We start from the raw sequence: 17,672 nt of genomic DNA, 5'->3' as shown, positions 1-17,672 counted from the left end.
CTGCCGAGGCTGTTGTGTTCACTTCCTGGTGATACATCTTGTTCCAAATGGTGCTTAAGGAGGCAGATAATTAAAAATATTACCAGCGTGTGGGCTGAGAGTAGTTTTATGTATGGGAGTCTCTTTATCTTCTTTTATTTACTCTCTGTCCGATCCTGCCACTTTACTTTTCACTCAGAATGATCTTAGCTCCAGTTGGTGGTTGCTGTTTACCTTCAGGGACCTACGTTCAGTGTTGAAAGGATGTGTTCCCCTTCCTGGAACAACCGTCTCTCAACCCCGGGCTCTAGGTAGAACAACTTTCACTGAGTTCAGGGTTGCTGTGTGTTGTTCCTGGTGTGTGTCTTGGGCTCCTTGCTGTTCTGCTCCCTCCAGCCGAGCTCATCTTGTGCCTTGTTTACTTCCGAGTTTATCTATGTGGCTCAGCCCTTTCCCCCCGTGCAGAGCTGGGCAGTGGCAGTGTCTGTGCTGGGCTATGAGCTGTGAGTCGTTCTTTACATGGTGAGGCTCTGCTTCCTTCCTGTGAAATCATCCACGGAGAGCCTCAGCAGCACAGTGGCTTCCAGCGGCCCAGACAGCTTCCTGCTGCACTCCAAAATCACAAAATCTTGGAGTTTTTTAGGAGAGTGTGGCTGTACTGTGGACCAGCAAACAGGGACTGTCAGAAAAGATGCTTCGCTGCCTTGTGCAAGGCTACATGTGGCCTGTGAGCTACCAGGGAAGTCCCATTCCAAACACACAGAAATCCCGTTCAGGGGAGAGAGCAGAAGTGTGGTTTACAACCCCTCCCCGAGCTGCAGCTGCTGTGAGTGCACCGGAGCTCCAGCCTCTACACATCTGTCAGCAGATCCTTGACACCGAGTAAACGCTCCATCCCTGTTGCCATAACCCGGATCCCGACGCCAGTCCCTGCTCAGTCACTGATCCACACAAGCTACTTTGTTCTTCCAGCTCCCACTGCCAGACTGGACCCTGCAGCCAAACCCATTTGGAGGGTGCCGGTGGTGCTGGACTCCTGCCAGTGTAATCGCTCCATTTGCCACAGGGTTTGCTATTTTAGGCTTAATTCTTTCTCTGGAAACAGTATCAAGAGAGTTGGGAGGCCGTATGTGACTAATTTCAAAAAGTTGCTGCTGAACCTGGAAACTTCATTCAAACGTGCTGTTATGTCTGGAGTAAGGTGGTTTTTTGTGCACGAGGGGGACATCATGAAATCACTCTTTCCATGGTTAGGAAACCTGTGATCCCTTTTCCTTTTCCCCCAAGTGCTGTCTGAGTTTTTGCCTTGGTGTTGAACTTGCTGTGATATTGTGCCCATACCTTTTTTTTTGCCTTCAGGAAACTGTGAAAAGTAAAAAATATGAAAATCTAAGAGAGAATTCTTTGTTTTTTAAAGAAAAGATTTGATACTGCTACTTTTTGGTTTGTCTTTTTCTATAAGGACAGAAAAATGTTGAAGTGGCGTAATAGAAATAGTCTCAGTTAAAAGACTTGATTAAAAGTTGAATAAACTTCTGGAACTACACTCCTTGGTGTTGATGTACTTATAAATTCTAAACTTTGCACATCATAGATCCCTTTTTTGTTCTTTGAAAGGATTTTTGGGTTTTGCCTGCTACACAAGGTCTTAATTTACTGTTGAAGCAGCGGTTGTCTAAAAAAGAGTGACTTCATGGAAAGGATTATGGCTTTGCATGTGAAATAAAAACTTTTTTACCCAGCACAAGAAACAACTTTATCAAATCAGTGAAATTAAGGTTATTTTCTTACTTGTTGTTTAGTCTTTAAAACTGTGAATAGACTGTTGAAACTTGTAAGTCTTTTTTGTTTCTCAGTGCATCTGCTTGTTTTTACCTCCCATATATTTTCTTGAAGACATGAGATGTTGGATGTTGATTCTCTTTAGGAGTCTTTAGTCCCAAAATGTGATGCAGGGAAAGGTGTGCTCATGCCTTAGTTGGGGTGGTAGAAATGGCAACTTCTTCATCTCATGGAATTTAAATCCACCAGTGTCCTATTGGCTTGTGTTTCAGCAGCAGCTGAAACCTCCTGTCAAAGTTGTGCCTTTGTCTTCTTAGAGAGGCTTTTTCTATTCTTTTGGGGGTGGATCTGGACCTGCTCTTACTGTACTAAATCTACTGGTATCACAGAGTCACCCAGTTTCTTTGGCTTAATTTTAGACAGTAAATTAAAGCTGAAACTCACTGTAAGCTGCCACATGTAGAGGAGGGAGTGAGAACTTCACGTAGTTTCAGCTCTCTTCCTTTTTGTGTGAGAGTTTTTCCTAAAATCGAAATTGCCTTTGACAAAGTTACAGCCTACAACACACAGCACAGCTTTTCCAGGCATATTGTGTTTGTGACCAGTATATTTTCCTAAGGAAGGCCAAGATTCCGTGTGGCTGTGTTGTCTCAGCCAGCTGTGTAGTCTTCAGGTGGCTGAGGATGAGGTAGTCGTTTGAGTCGATGGTGTCAAATGTGCAAACCAAACTTTCTCCTTTGCTTGGTGAACTGAAGGATCCTGTCTGCTATTGAAAAGTGAAACATTGTGTTCAGCAGTGGTTCTCTTACTGATTCTGCACTTCAATGGGATTTTGGGAACTTATTTTTTTCTTGTCTTGAAGTTTTTCACTTTCGCAGAATCGTCGTGTGTGCTCGTACATGTGTAGTGGTGTGTTGTAACATATACAAAGAGTACAGAGGAACAGCCAAACCTTTCTGACTTCCAGGAAAGTTCTTTTTTTCACAGTTTGTACCCCCTCCTTCACTGCTATCACCACCACTCTACCTCTGTTTCACAGAAGGGTGGGAAAGACATACAAATGTTTTAACTGTGTAAGAGAAAATATGTCTTACATTGTCATATGATGCTCTTTTGCCCACTTAGAACTGTGTAGGAGGGAAAGATTTCTCCGGTTCAGAAACCAGTCTTTCCAAACACTTCTGGCTTTCCAGAAATTTCAGAGATTGAGCTGATGAACACAGTAAACTTCTAACTGCTAAATTGGCTTTGCAAACATAGACAGTTCTAACTAATGAGGAACTTTACATGCCTGATGGAAGTCTTGTTTGTGTCAGCTAAGCATGTACTGACAACAGCTTTATAGAACTTCTTGCAAGACTTGTCAAAATTCTGGGGTGTTTTGCCTCCCCTAATTTTTTTGTCACATTTAAGCGAAATACTTGGTCATATTTTTAGTGATGGAATTTCTTAATACTCAGCCTACCAGAAAATATTACTAAATCTGAAAATGAAGAAAAGTCAGCCTCCAGTATCTTATTTTTGGTAAGTTATGAACTAGAAAAAAGTAGCTGGTGGAAAATATTACGTAGTTGTAGCTGTAGTGGCTGTGGGTAGGGATCTGTTCCATGCATTGTCCAATTAGTTTGTTTTAGTATCATGCATCCTTTCTGATGCACTCACAAAGCAGCCCACTAGAATGTAAAGTATCTTTTACCCTATTGACTAGGGAAGTGCAGCACTTTGAACTCAGTGCAAGGCTTTTTTTTGTTTTTTTTCCCCCTCACACTTAAACATTTCATTATATGTTTTATACTATAAAAATTGGAAAAAGACAGGCCTGAGTAGCATCAACCCCAGCTGGACTGAACTTGAGTATCTCATGTCTTACACCAGAGCTGTAATTTGTTGGTACACAGTCCCCTTTGGTAGCCATTTCTAAGAATTAGTGCTTTGAAGAGACTTTTCAGTACTGGCCAGGAAGTGGTTTTTTAAATCCTCAAGGCTGAGGTGGTGTCTGTAGTTTTATATAATCAGGACTGAATTAATAGGTAGCATCTTTTTATGTGTTTTGCGAGCACCACAGGTTAGTGCAAATCACTTCAACTTCTCCATTTTAATTTGGTTTGCTTTTACTGTTCTCTTTTCAGAGTAAACTTAGTGCTTTTAAATACAGAGTTTTAGAATGAGCATCCTGCTTTATAGCTTTGCTGCAACTGTGAAGACCTGTGGTACCTGGTGCCCAGGTTTCAAGGAAGAAAAGTTTTGTTGTTTTTGTTTTTTTTTTTAACTGTATAACTTCACAAAACTGGACACAGCCAAGGTAGAAGCAAAACATTGATTTAAATGGGAAAGTACAGTGGATAATGACATAATCAAATCAGTCCAAAGTTTGCTTTGAGTTTTTCTCCTTTGCTGCCATCAGTGTTGTCTTTTGAATTGGGTTCTCATTGAGCTGTCCACAGTGCTACCAAATTCTATTACTGTTTGGATTGTGAAATGGATTTATTTAATTTTTTTAATTACAGGTGTGGTGAGAGTCATTCATTCCCTCCTGCTGTAATTTTTGTCCTGTTCTATTTTTTTTTTTGTAGCGCTGCTCAGTTGTGTTTTGTCTTTGTATTCCGTCTCCAAGTGGAGTTGTTATGGCACAGGTCCCAGTGTTAATATATGTATGCCATGGTAGCTCTGGAGTTGAGAATGCCTCTGTCTTTGAGGGAAGTGTTGAAATGTTTAGCTTTTCAGAGATACAAGGTACCTCCAGGCATTTGCAGTTTTGGGCTCCACAGTCTTTCCCAACAACCTGATTTTGTTCCCTTGTACAAGCTGCTTTATAATCAGAAGGTGGAGAAGATGCTTAATTTTAACTCTTACACCTGTGTGAAGAGTTAAATTCCATAGCACAAAATTCCATAAGATATGTGTAATTCTGAAGACTGTGTTTAAACAGGTATAATTTTATATCTCATTGTACCACTTCAACCTGTGCTGGGTGTGACTGAAACAAGGGGTCTTTTGAGGAATAACCTAATCTGAGCATGTCATCTTGGGAAACTTGAAAATGTACTTCTGAAACTGTATGCATAGACAATGAAATGGATGATCATGTATATATAGTCTAGAAAAAAAGTAACTGTTCTGTGGCCAGACCAGGAGGTGACTTGGCAGTGTCAGGTACCATGGGTACCTGTTTGAGTTCCTCATGTCATAGAGTGGAGCACTGCAAATTCTGTCTCAGTGATGCTTTTTTTGTGTTCCTAGTTCAGTCATGGAATTTACATTGGAGCTTGTTAATGTGAGAAAATAATGAAATTTAAATTTTAATTTAGTAGTAGGAAGTGTGTGTGGATGTGCTAATTTAGATTTATTTTAAATAAGCCAATTTTAGAAGAATTCCCAAGAGGGGAGGTTTCACTGGGTGAGCTAGATCAATCTAAAAATTGTTTGAAGTTAAACTTGTCATGTAGATGAATAAGGCTTTAAAACATAATTATTACTCGTTATATACCTTCTGAAACTTGTTCAGCAAGTGTTTGCTATTAAAGGTCTCTTCACACGGGGGGGTGAGTTCCTGTCTAAATATTGCTGTGTCCTTGGCTTTGCTTATCCTCTGATTATGAACTTATTTCATTGTCCTTTCATGCAGCTTGTGGTTTGCAGTGAATGCTCCCTTTCTACTCTTTTTTTACCAATTTCTCTGCTGGTTGTGCTCTCTTATCCCATTATACTCTGTAGTTTCTGAAATCCTCATGGAGGACAAGACTTTGGGAGGGCAGGGGTTTTCTCGTTTGTGGTTTTTAACTGCCAGTGAAACATAAGCTTTCTTAAATAACAGTACTTGTCAGCTTCAGCTCTGCTGACTTAGACACTTCTGTTGAGAGACATGGGTTTAAAAAGAAACCCCAAAAAACCACCAACCCTCCAAACCACAAACAAAACAAAAATAAAATAGAGAAGAACCCCAAGCTGAGGTAGAAATGACAATACAAGAGAATGAACGTCTCAGTGCACAAGTGTGTTTCACTTGGGGAAGAGCTTCAGTGTTTAATGAGGGAATGCTTAGGAATAACTTGTAGGGATTCAGAATATTTGCATAAGGGTGTGTTGTGTAAAATGTCAGAGCTTCTTCCAGAAGGAGGAAACTTCCCACCAGGGCAAGGAAATGAAGGTTTGTTGTTTGGGTCTCCTTATGTGATCAGAATACAGTAGTGGTGGGTTTTTTCCTAATTGCTTGGCTTACAAATGCCCTTTAAAATCAGACTTCATGGAGGCCTCTCTGTAGCAAACTTGTGACTTTCTTTACCTTTCATAGCTGAGTTTTATTTTGTATCAACTAATGTGAGAACTTCTGTTGCTTACAAGAAGCAGGTGGAGGAAAAAACCCTGAGATGTAATAGGAAAAAAAATTCTGATGGGGGACTTCTGCTGCCAGCCTACACTCTGTGATATCTCAGTTATTCCAGTATTGTGAACCTGCATTTTACACTCTTTGCAGTGATGCTGGAAACCACAACCCTATCTCTGGAAACCGCATTAGATACCATTGGATGTCAAAGATGCTCCTACAGCTGCTTTCACTATCTAAAATGATAAAATAAAGCATAACCTCAGCTCTTAGCTGGGAATTTTTCTTTTCTGAGACTAAACCACGAGAGTGTTCCTGTTTTTGTAGATTAATCCAGTGTGGGTATGGGAAAAGATTTCTTTTTTCTCAAGGAAGGCATGGCTACTTCTGAGTTGTAGCTCAGCAGCTGAGTTTTGTATATTTTTTTAGGAACGAAGACAATTTTTATTTTTAGGTTTGACACAAAAACAGTGTCAGCCAAAGTCTGTGCGGGTATGAATGTGCTTGCAAAGGTACAGAACAAAATAAAGCCATCCTGCCTTATTTCTCTAATTAGCCAAGGACAGATCACTTCTGTGTTTCATTAAGTTGTATACAATGTGAATACCACAGGGAACATGGATCTAGGGCCTCTGTGGCACCAGATCTCAGCTGGTGAGGCACAGCACACTGGAAAGACATGCCAGTGGCCAGTGAGTAAAGCCCGAGCCATTAGAGCTCGTTAAATTTGGTGGATGTTGTGGTCCTGTGGGCACTAATGTCTCTAATGACACAGAGGGCCGGAGGAGAGACAGGAATGTAATGGCAAGGGAAGGGAAGGGAAAGGGAAAGTGTTGGTGGACAGGCTGGGGGAGCAACTTTGTGCTCTGGTTCAGGTGACTTAATCTATCCAGCATCTGCTCGTGAGCTGCAATGCGGAGACCAGTTCTTACAGTTTCTGAGGAAAAAAATAATCCATGAAAGACTGAGATCTGGAGGTGTGGAGGTGATGGAGTGTCACAGTGAGCTGTACAGTTCCAGTGGTGTTATGTGATGGCAGTTTGTGTGTGCAGAAGGTGTTGAAGTGCTTAATGGTGGGGTTGTGGCCACGGACCCCTGGCTGAGCTCAGCTCTGCACCTGGAGGAGCTGGAATGACTGTGCTCCTGGGGACTGAATGCAAGTGCTTGTTTGTCTCACCTTCACACCAACTAGATGGATGGAAACTCCAGTCTGTGTGTTAAAGTTAAATTATTGGGAGAGTCAGTCCTGATGTATGAAGAAGTTGTGCTTTACCAGCTTGAAAAAAGTAAAGTAAAGACAGTGGGGGGTGGGTTAGATTGTTTCTGACAGACCTGTGCAGTTGCAAGTGTCAGGTAATATAGAAGGAGGGGGAGCCACACTTCTTTCGTAACCTAAATGCAGCATTTCAGCAAACAAGGATAAGCAAAAAGTGTAATGTGGGATGATGAATACATAATTTCTGGTCATACCTTCTGTAGGGGAGAAGCAGCCTGAAGGGAGTAATAGGGGCCAGTGGGTGGGTTGTTTTATTTTTATTCCCCTCCCCCCCCCAAGATATGTTTATTCACTTTGGGCCTTTTGGAATGGCAAAGAAGAGAGATTGTACTGAATGGAGGCATTGCTCTTTATGAATGCAGAAAATACCATTATATTCTGTATTTCAAATTGTTAGAAAAGACATCTGGAATTAGTTCATTTTCTAAGGCGTGGAAAAGAGAATGAATCATTATGGTCGAGTGTGTTAAACAGCACTAAGAATGTTCTCCATTTCCCCCTTCGTGGAGCAGAGGTTTGTCTGGAGATGGAGTTATTTTGTACTTTGAGTTCACATTTAGCTTTAAACTGGATTGCTGACTTGTGGGGGAGATGTAAGCATCCCTCCATTGTTTGCATAGGGCTTGCTGTTTGGAGGACTTAATTCAAGTTGCAGCTTGTAATTAAAAGCATTTCCCTGCATCCCTTCAGAAGGACTGTGGTGGTACTTTGTCCAATTTCACATGCAGGGGTGGGTCAAGCCACCTGGATCTTTGACAGTAAGGGTGGAAGTTCTGCACTCTGGATGTTCTGTAGGTGCTCTTATGGTGCTCTGCTCTGCTCTTCCCACTTGCAGGTGGTGAGAACCAGCTCGTTGGTGTTCTAAAATGTGGAGGCTGACTTTGAAGGTCGAGGCTGAAAGGGGAATGTGGGAGGAAACCAAAGTACTAACACTTGGTGTCTTCTGCTGGTTGACATTGTCCAGAAGCAGCTTGTGGGCTGGAAAGAACCATTCTTAGTTTCTCGCCCGCTGCTTTCTGCTGGAGCCTTGATCTCTTCCTCTTTGGTTCCCTGGCCTTTTGTTCTTAGTCTTTCACATATTCTTCTTTGAAATGTGGCCCTAACTCACAAAGCAAACTGGATTGATGTCTTGTTTCTCCCTTTGATCTGTGGCTGCAGCACCCGCTCGCACCGCTGGTGTCTGGGAGTGATTCCGGTCTCAGTGGATCATATCACTTCTGGCACCATGAAGAGATCACATCTCTGTCTTACAGAGGTCAGAAAGGAACCAGAATAATCAAGGGACCTGTAGATCTGTAACTGATTATTTATTCCAGACAAAATCATCATGGAATGGTTTGGGTTGGGAGGGTCCTTTAAAAGTCATCCTGTCCAACCTGCCTGCCATGGGCAGGGACATCTCTCAGTAGATCAAAGGGTTGACTTGAGAGTTCACCTTGTTCGAATTCTTTTGCAGGAAATGACAATTATTCAATAAAAATCATGTCTAGAGTATGTCTGCTGAACATAATGAGATTACAAGTTGAAGGCAATGCTGTTTATCTGACACTTCTACTGTTTGTTAAGGTATTTAATTTCATACTCCAATGCTAAGAAATTGGAAGCAGTCTGGCAGAGTGGGATCTAATGTCTCAGTAGTCCTACAAGGGACTTAAAATATGACCAAATGTGAGGACAGCTCCTTCATGTTTGCTCATCAGTGTTGAATCAGCCCTTGTTCTCATAGCTCACCTCAGCACATGTAATGTGCTGTTGCTAGGAACTGCTCACTGAGATGCCAGAAGAACCTTAGAGAGGGTTTTATCAAAATTGATAACTGAAGATCTGATCACATCATCTCCTCTGCTCTGCTTGTGGTTTGTTGAATTATTGGGGATTAACAGATAAGTCTATAACCTTTTTTTCTTGTGTATTATCTAGTCAAAAAGTGTTACAGCTTGACTGAAGAACTTCTAGTGTCCGTACTCTAGAACATCCTTAATGAGCAGCAGACAGACCTACAGGGTCCATATAGATTTCTCTGCCCCCATAATATCAAAGGACTATGAGCTGCAGCTTTGAGTTTTCCTTATCTCATGGAAGACACTGCCAGCCTCCCTCCTATCATTCCCTAACGGTTCTTAACAGAAAATTGGTGTGAAAGTTGAACTTTTTACAAACCCCAGACTGTCAGGAAACTTGAAGACAGAAACTTCAGGACCGTTTAGTTGGGTCCTAAAAAGAAAAAGGTTGAACTCCATGTATTCCTTTATTGCCCTGACTACGTATGTGTAAATAAAATACATAAAACCTCTGTGCAGCTCCTGTTAAGAATTTGTATTGGATGTTTTCCACAATCTTTCTGAATTCCCTCTATTACTGGTAATTGAATAACTATTTCAGGAAGATAGAGCCAGACTTGTGGCAGGTGCACCAGAACAGGGCAGAAGCTGGAGCACAGGAAACTCCAGTTGAATAGAAGGCAAGTTTATTTTACCACGGGGGTGGAACAGGTTGTAAGGGGAGATGTGGAAACTCCGTCCTTTAAGATATTCAAAACTTGACTGGACTAGTCAGCCTGGTCCCTTCCAACCTATGTTATTCACTGTTCCTGATGCTCAGTTCTTCTGGAGCAGCTGCTGGAGGCTCTTCCTTGCCAGTCTTGGTTCTTTTTAACCTGATCACGATGAACATGTGTGTCATTTTGTTATTTCCTGCAGTTCTGGAGGCAAAATAGGTGATGACTACTAGTTGAGGGCAAGTTATTAAACCCCTTTTTTTGCCCAAGGATCAATACCTTCTCTCTGGGTCTGTGTGGTGGCATCAGTGACTGACCTGAAGGCAGCAATGAATGTGCATGATGGTGGTACCTGAAAACACCCGAAGTGATGATCCAGAAACCTTAACTGAAAGTGATGCTTCCAAATAAGGCTTCTTTCCTTCCTTCCTCCACCTTACTTTCACTTAGAGACTGTATTTTTGAAAAATGGGTTTAGAGAGTCTGCCTTTTGATAGACATAGGTTGGGTTAGCCCAGTGCTAAAACATACTGTGAGTTGTGAAAGCATCACCTGATTATTAAATATGAGTTAGGACTTGCCACACAAGGAAACTTATTGATATAATTGCACTGGTGTAATTATGCTCAGATGATTTCCTGTGTCGACAAGCCCTTCGATGCAACTGCTTTGGCCCCTTCTTATTCAGTAACTCATTAGGCCTCTGACTGCACATTAAAATTGCATAATTCTCAGCTAAAAAATCTTCAACCTGCACGTTTAACGCCCTGGCAGCACTTCCAGTGTGCTGGGCAGACCAGCAGTTGAGCTTTAAAAAATGATGAAGAATGAAGGACAAAAGAAATGAACTCTCCCAATCTGAGGAAGGGTTGTGGAGCAAACGGTCCTGAAAAATATCATTACATAATTGTGTGGATTTTGGAGTAGACATGGCTCATCCAAGTGTGTGGCTCATTCACACCTTTTATAGACTTGGAGTGTCTTGGCCTGTCTGCTCCTTGAGTCACCCTTATCTCTGATTTTGATCCCCAGCAATGGCTGGAGTAGGAGCACACACACAGCCAGCTTTGGGTTTGCAATAGCTTTCAATTAGCAATTTTACTTTTTTTTTTTTACTAAAACCACATTTCTGTGATTGCTCAGTGTTCTTCTACAGCTGCCTTTCCCCCACCACTCTCTTTTGACAGAAGAATTTTGTTGGATTATTATTTTTATTTGATAAAACTGCCACAAGACTGTTACTTTTCTAGTATCTGTCTTTGCTAGGTTTTCTTTCTTTCTTTTTTTTTTTTGGTAGAAATTGCTGTTTTTAAGATTGATAACTATGAACATTTAGTTTATGGAAATAGGATGAATTATAATGGGAAGTCTGTGTTTTTTCCAGATAAAAATAAGCCTAAAGGCAGGATACTGTCACCTCATTATTCCACACCCAGCTTACCTTAATTCACACTTGAAAATGGGGCTCTTGATGGTCTCAATCATCATATCAAGGCTGAAATGTTCTCATTATTCATTGTATGGTCTAGCAAATGAATGAGGAGCTTCCGATACTTTATCACATGGATGCTCCAGTTGATTAGTCTTTCATCTTTTTTTCTAGTTCCTTCTTTCCTTGACAGCACTTTAAAAGTAGAATCCAGGAATGCATGTAGATTTTCCAGTGCTTTGGGATACTGTCTCTCCCAAAGCATCATCTATGTTCATGATGGTGTCTCCATGTGCATTGGGATGTGAATTTTGGCAGGTTTCCTGGGGCAGGGCATCACTTCCAGCTCTGATGTCCAGTGGCATCCTCTGTAACACGCCTCACCATGCTGCAAAAGCTTCCCAGTAGGAACCTTTGCACTAAGGAAAGCATTCCTGTGTCCATACAGCTTCTGTCACATTGAAAAGTGAGTGATGGGAATTCTGCAGGAGTCCTTGGACAGGGAGTTGGGGCAGCTGAATCACTTTGAACGTTGGCAATTGCATCTCATGATCAAGGCTCAAGGCTTCTATCATGTTTTGATACAAGGTGGAGCCTTATCCCTCTGTTCTGTCAGCACCAAATTCATTCTGTAATGCTACACTTTGCAGCTGGTTGCTGTAGTAAGTTTAACACAAGATAGTGTGGGTTTGCATTCTTAATTTGAGGCAGTAGTCCAAAAAGTGACTTCAGATCAATGGCTGTATTATTTAGCTTTTTTCCCCCTGGAGTTCAATTCCCACCCCTCAGCTCTGTAGTTAACACAGAGTCTCTGTTTGAGGCGGCAGAAATGTAGGCTGAGTGCTTATCGGGTCAGTGCTGCTGTTTAATAAACAGTACTTATCTCCTTGAAGCAACACCCTGCCCTAAATAAGTTTGCCTTGGGAGTTGAGCCAGAAATAGCTTCCTTTTTTTTTTTTTTTTAAATTTTTTTTCTTTAATTGGATCGTAAAAAAGAAATCATTGAAAAACTGTTTCAAACGAAAATGCAGGTGGCAGTGGTGCTGCTTTCTGAACAGCTTGGTGCTTTTTTTTTCCCCCCCTCCATGAGTCATGCAGGTTGTAAAACTGTGTTCACATCTTTCCCCAGGAGTTGTGCCTCTCTCAGCATTTTATCTTATTCTCAAAACTGAGTCTGTGCCCTCACTTTTATTCACTGAAATGCCAGTGGAGGGATGTGGTGATGTTGTTTGGTGATGGCCAACATGTCTTTGTGTTGGTCCCTGAACAATTACAGATATGGCTCCACTGTGCCCCTGTGAAGCAAAACCCAATCCCATTTTAATATAGAGGGAGGAGGGTCTATTGCTTAATTACAAAATTACTTTAATTGGCAGCATAAATAGCTTGTTGGGGGTGTATGTCCCCTTCCATGATACTTGTCTTTGTACTTCCAATTCCTAAGTTTAATTTTTTTTTTATTTCTGAAATCTAGTCATGATGTAGCACAAAAAAAGGAAGGGCAGCGAAATTAGGATGTGGAACTAGATACAGAAATGTTAGAAGGCCTAAAAATAAACAGGAAAGAGAAGGGAATTGCTCAATATTGATAGCAGTTGGCCAGGTAATAGTGGTAAGGACATGCCTGGAATGCAGAGTGTGGGTAACAAGCATTGGAAATGTTAAAATACAAATTCCAGGAGCCTGAGTGGAAAATTAAAATATTTTTGAATGGATGGTGTTATGGGGATCATGGAAATACACCAAAAAATCACAGAATAACGTTAATGATTAGGACATGATTTTCAAATTGGGACGTTCCGTTAGGGGAAGATGAAAATAAAAATATGTGCAGTGATGAGCTGTAAAGAATTCAGCAACAGAATGGCTGGAATCATATGTGGGAGACAGATTTCTTTGGGAAAAAGATGGTGAATGAGATTCTGGAGGCGTAGAGGCAGGTGCTTGGTGCACATCCTCCTGATCGGATTTGGGCGTGGATCGTGGAAACCTTTGGCATATTGCAAGTGTAAATATTTGTGGGAGTATTTTTTCTGTTATTTCCAGCTGTAGTGATAATGCTATAAATAGCTTTGTTAGGTGTCTTACCTACAGCAGAGGATACTTTTCCACCTAATGGCACAGAAACTGTGAATTTGCCACACCAAACGAGGGGATGTGGTGATCACCTGAGTGAGTTAATCACCTTCAGAAAAATATGAAGGAAGGAGAGGGCCTGTAAGTGGTGGGAAAAAGTGAAAAGTCACGTCTGAGAAGTCAAGATGTGAGGGAATTAAGAAAAAAAGTTGCCAAAGGTTGAGCAGAACTAGCGAGCTGAGTATTTTGTCTTTCCTTCAGGGTTGGAAGTGGCCAAGGTCAGGTGCAGAGGCAGATGTGCTGCTCCTGGCAGGACTGGGTCCCAGATAACAGTCGAGCTGAGGTGACCCTTTGCTCCATTTCTCAGGGCAGGTGTTGGTACTGCAAAGGCAATTGGGATGGTTAATGTTAAAGTGAGAATTGCTGTATTGCTATTGAAGGCAAAACTGAAGTTTTAAGTCATGGAAATGCAGATCTTCAGCAACAAGTGTCTTTAATGTTTTGATGGAGTTAGTGCTGGAGAATCACAGGCTTTAATGGCAGTGTTTATAAAAGAGAGGGGAAAAAGCAAATGGAATTTTGGTGGCACGACATTAAAAGGGTGGATGCCTCAGAATATGTTTGGGAGACAAGATCTGAAGCAGGATTTAAAAAAAATAATAATTTAACAAATCTGCCTGGCATGTTCCCAATATCAAACCCAGTTATCTGGATTCTGATGAAATATTTAGTATGTGGGGAAATTGGTGCTGAAAGTCAGGTTAGTAGGATGGTAAAAATAAGGAGATATTGATGAGTGGGGAAAGAGGCCATGGGGAATCTTGAAGGGTAAAGTGGGGAAATGATGCTACTAATGATGGGAATGGTCTTATTATTTCATTAACGAGCTTTGCATAAATGTTAGGAATAAGTTCGTGAAACTTCACTGTGGAGTATAGGAGGCATTGTCAGATTTATGAGAAGAGACTGACAGAAGTAGTTTAGTCTAGAATTAAGTATTAAATGGGAATTTGGTTTAAATCTAAAAATGCAGTCAGGAGTGCTCAGTCTGAAGAAACACAGAGTATAACCTGCCAATGAATAAATAAAAATAGAAGGATGTTTCTGAGCGTTGAAGCATCACAGTTCTGGAACAGCTTTCCAGTAGGGAAAGCAAGGGTAGAAAAGTGGTGAGTGATCTGTTAATGAAGGGATGTGTGTTGTTTCTGGTGCTAGCAGAGAACTGAGTTTGATAATCCCAGGACACCACACCTGGCTTCTTACGTAAGTAATGAGAAACCTCCTGGGTTACTTCACATGTGAAGGTTTTGCTGCAAGTTGTTATTGCTCCAGAGCACAGAACACCTGAGTACTGAGGCTGAAGTTTTCAGTACCTGAGTTGGTACCTCACACATTTCTCTGTGGATTTTAATGGAATTTCCTAGATTGAAACAATGACAAGCAGCTATTGTGCTTCTGCTTCACGTTGTCTGATCTATGTCTGATGTTTGAGCTCAAGAATTCAGTACAGCAGCAATAGAGTATTTGCTCTGATGGCTTCCTGTGTAAAGGAAGCAGTAGGATATAGTTAATTCTAATACACAGTGTTTTCCAGAGAGCTGCAGCGTGGAGGAAAGTGGTGGAAACTCCATTTTATAGGTGTTTGCCTTAAATAAAAATGTTTAAGTGATTTGTTTTGAAACCAAGGTTCTTCCCTATAAGGAAGATCTTGGTTCTCACTTTCTCAGCAGTGCCCACTTGGACTATGACATTCCCACCTACCTGACTTGTAGTATAGGAAAATGCAACTGATTTTAAGATTCTGTTCAGTAATCAAGACTAGGAAATACAGCAAGTGGTGAACAAGCATGGGAAGAAGATAGAATTCATGGACTCCTGATAGCAGGGTTTTTTGATTATTTGTATTTTTGTATGCTTTTGATTGTTTAAAAAAAGCTACCAGTTGAAATGTGCTGTGATTCATTGTCAGATAGCCATTGGTAAATTTGTTGAGCTGTCAGTTTGATACAGCTGATGGCTAAGCTGTGCTTTCTCTCTCTTTCAGTGCTCACACCTCCTCCACCGTTGCCACCACCAATACAGGGATATGCCTTTAAACCACCTCCTCGACCAGATTTTGGCACTTCAGGGAGAACAATCAAACTGCAGGCCAACTTCTTTGAAATGGACATTCCTAAAATAGATATCTACCATTATGAATTGGATATAAAGCCAGAAAAATGCCCTAGAAGAGTTAACAGGTAATACTGTGCTTTGCTTTTCCTCAGTTTATTTACAGTCTTGTTTTCCTTTGAAAATGCTGGACCCATGTGCTTTCCCCGATGGCTGAGAGGATGTGTCTGGCTTTAGCCACTGGTTGTATTGATCACTTCCAACTTTGCATATCCATCCGTGGGCTCTTTATTTCCCTCCAAGTCTTTATTTGGATTGAATTCATCAGCATCTTAAGATGCTGCTGATCAAAGCCACTGGTGACAGATGGATAAACTGTACTAGCTCTAGTGGAGCTGGGTCAGTATGAGCCAACTTTTTAAATATGATTTAGTATTGCTTGTTTAAATATTGAAGTGCAATTGATGAGTCCTTCAGCAGGGAGTTGGTGTAACCAGCTTGTTTTCCCACCTTTCCCTACTCCCAAAGGAAGGAAAAACCCATTTGTTTGTGCTGCTGTGAGAGGATCGTAGAGGTACTAAATTAGGTAAGAAATTATCCTCCATCAGTAGATTCTATATAAGGGAAAGCTGTGCTCCTGAAACAGATAGCAAGGTGGCCAAGGAAACAAGCAGGCAGGTCTTGCACTTGGCATGTGTGCCTTGTTAGTCAGAGTGTGCAGCTTCATTGACTTGAAAAAGAGCAGCGTTGCCAGAAGTGAAACTTGAGAACGAGACTTGGCACTGACTGGAAAACCACAAGTGTCATCATCATAACTACCTACATGTCAGCTGTAGAGGATCAGAATGGCTTGTTTATATATTCAAGAGCAAAACCTTTCCTTGTTAAAAAAGGTCACATGGGTGGAATATGAAATCATGAAAATGAACGAAGTGTGGAGTCAAAAAAGCCACCTGAAAGCCACGGTTTTCTTAACGTGATTTAATAAACCTGAGGGCATTCTCTGTTGTTATTCTGAGGAGTTGGTGATGATAGTGTTTTCATAAAGCAGCATCACTCTGCTTTGCTGTCCTTTTTTTTTTTCCTGTGGTGATCTGTTATAAATTTAATTTTTCAAGTAGTTGAGAACTGAGTTCAGTTTTAAAAGCAAAGACTGTTGTTAAATGTATTAAGCTGAACTCTCTTCTTGCCCAAGGGCAAGTGCTGATTTTACCAACGTGCTCCTACTGCACTGGACCACTGAAAACCACTTTGAGCAGTCACTTTTTTCACAGTGGGAGCCATGAGAGCTTTGCTTTCATTAACTGATATTCCTGCCACTGCTCCAGCCCTCACAACTGCTGCTAGCTGATCCACAGTGATCCACATTGCCTCTGTAGCTCCTCTGGGAGCTGAGTGCTGCACGGCTTGTGTGTGTTGTAGTTCTGTGTGATCCCTCTATTATGGTCCTGCATGTGGGTGCTTGCCAGTGGCAGAGAGCATAATTATTAAAGCAGTTTTTCCTCACTGAAAAGGCAGATTATGTTCAGCAGCAAGTTTTCTCCACTTCCAGCTCTTGTCCTGCTCTGCTTTGTCAGGTTGGTCACTCCTCTGTTGTAACAGGAGTGGGGACAGATCTGCACAGATTAAATGCCCTTTGCAGTAAGCAGAGATGTCATAAATGCATTCAGCAGTGGTGTGGTGCACGTTTCTCAGTGCAGTGTGGTAAGAATACAGATTGGATTCACTTACTGAACTGTATGTTTTATTTCTTCTGAGTTCTTAGTGCTGTGTGTATTACCCTGTAATGTCCCTGCACTCACCTGCCCCTACCTGGGTTGTTGTGAGCTGTGACCTTTCAGTCCTATGTGTGTACTGGGATACATGGGATATGGGATATCTGTATATGGGATTATGCAGGATGCACGTGTAATCCAATTCTAAATGATGCTTTTTTCCAGCTGGCTTACATGTTTCTAGTATTTTGGTTATGTAATTCAGATGTATATTTTCAGTAAGTAGTTTTTATGATTACTTTACATGTTGTAACCTCTAAAAAGGATAGAGGGAGATTTTTTTTTTACTCTACTCCCTCATCTGTCCCAGCTTCATTCTTCAGTTTTACTCTAGGGTTTACTCCAGCTCATGCTGTGGTCCTGCAGATCCCTGTAGGATGTGTAGTGTACGTGCAAGTTCCACACTGAGACATGAGCTGGAG

General features: G+C 41.4%; 1 protein-coding gene across 2 annotated transcripts in view; it reads left to right on the top strand.

Annotated features, from left to right (window-relative positions):
- Positions 1 to 17,672, top strand: part of AGO2 (argonaute RISC catalytic component 2) — a 53,058-nt gene that overhangs the window by 1,375 nt on the left and 34,011 nt on the right. For both annotated transcript variants that reach the window (XM_051802064.1, XM_051802063.1), the window contains exon 2: positions 15,408 to 15,603. In XM_051802064.1, the coding sequence (XP_051658024.1) occupies positions 15,408 to 15,603 (196 nt within the window). The remainder of the gene's footprint in view (positions 1 to 15,407; positions 15,604 to 17,672) is intronic.

Source organism: Manacus candei, unplaced genomic scaffold (genome assembly GCF_025592945.1).
Source record: "Manacus candei isolate 608988 ecotype Guabito, Panama unplaced genomic scaffold, ASM2559294v1 h1tg000054l, whole genome shotgun sequence".
NCBI lineage: Eukaryota > Metazoa > Chordata > Aves > Passeriformes > Pipridae > Manacus > Manacus candei.
Note: the sequence above shows the minus strand (reverse complement) of the source record. Positions and strands in the feature narration are given on the sequence as shown.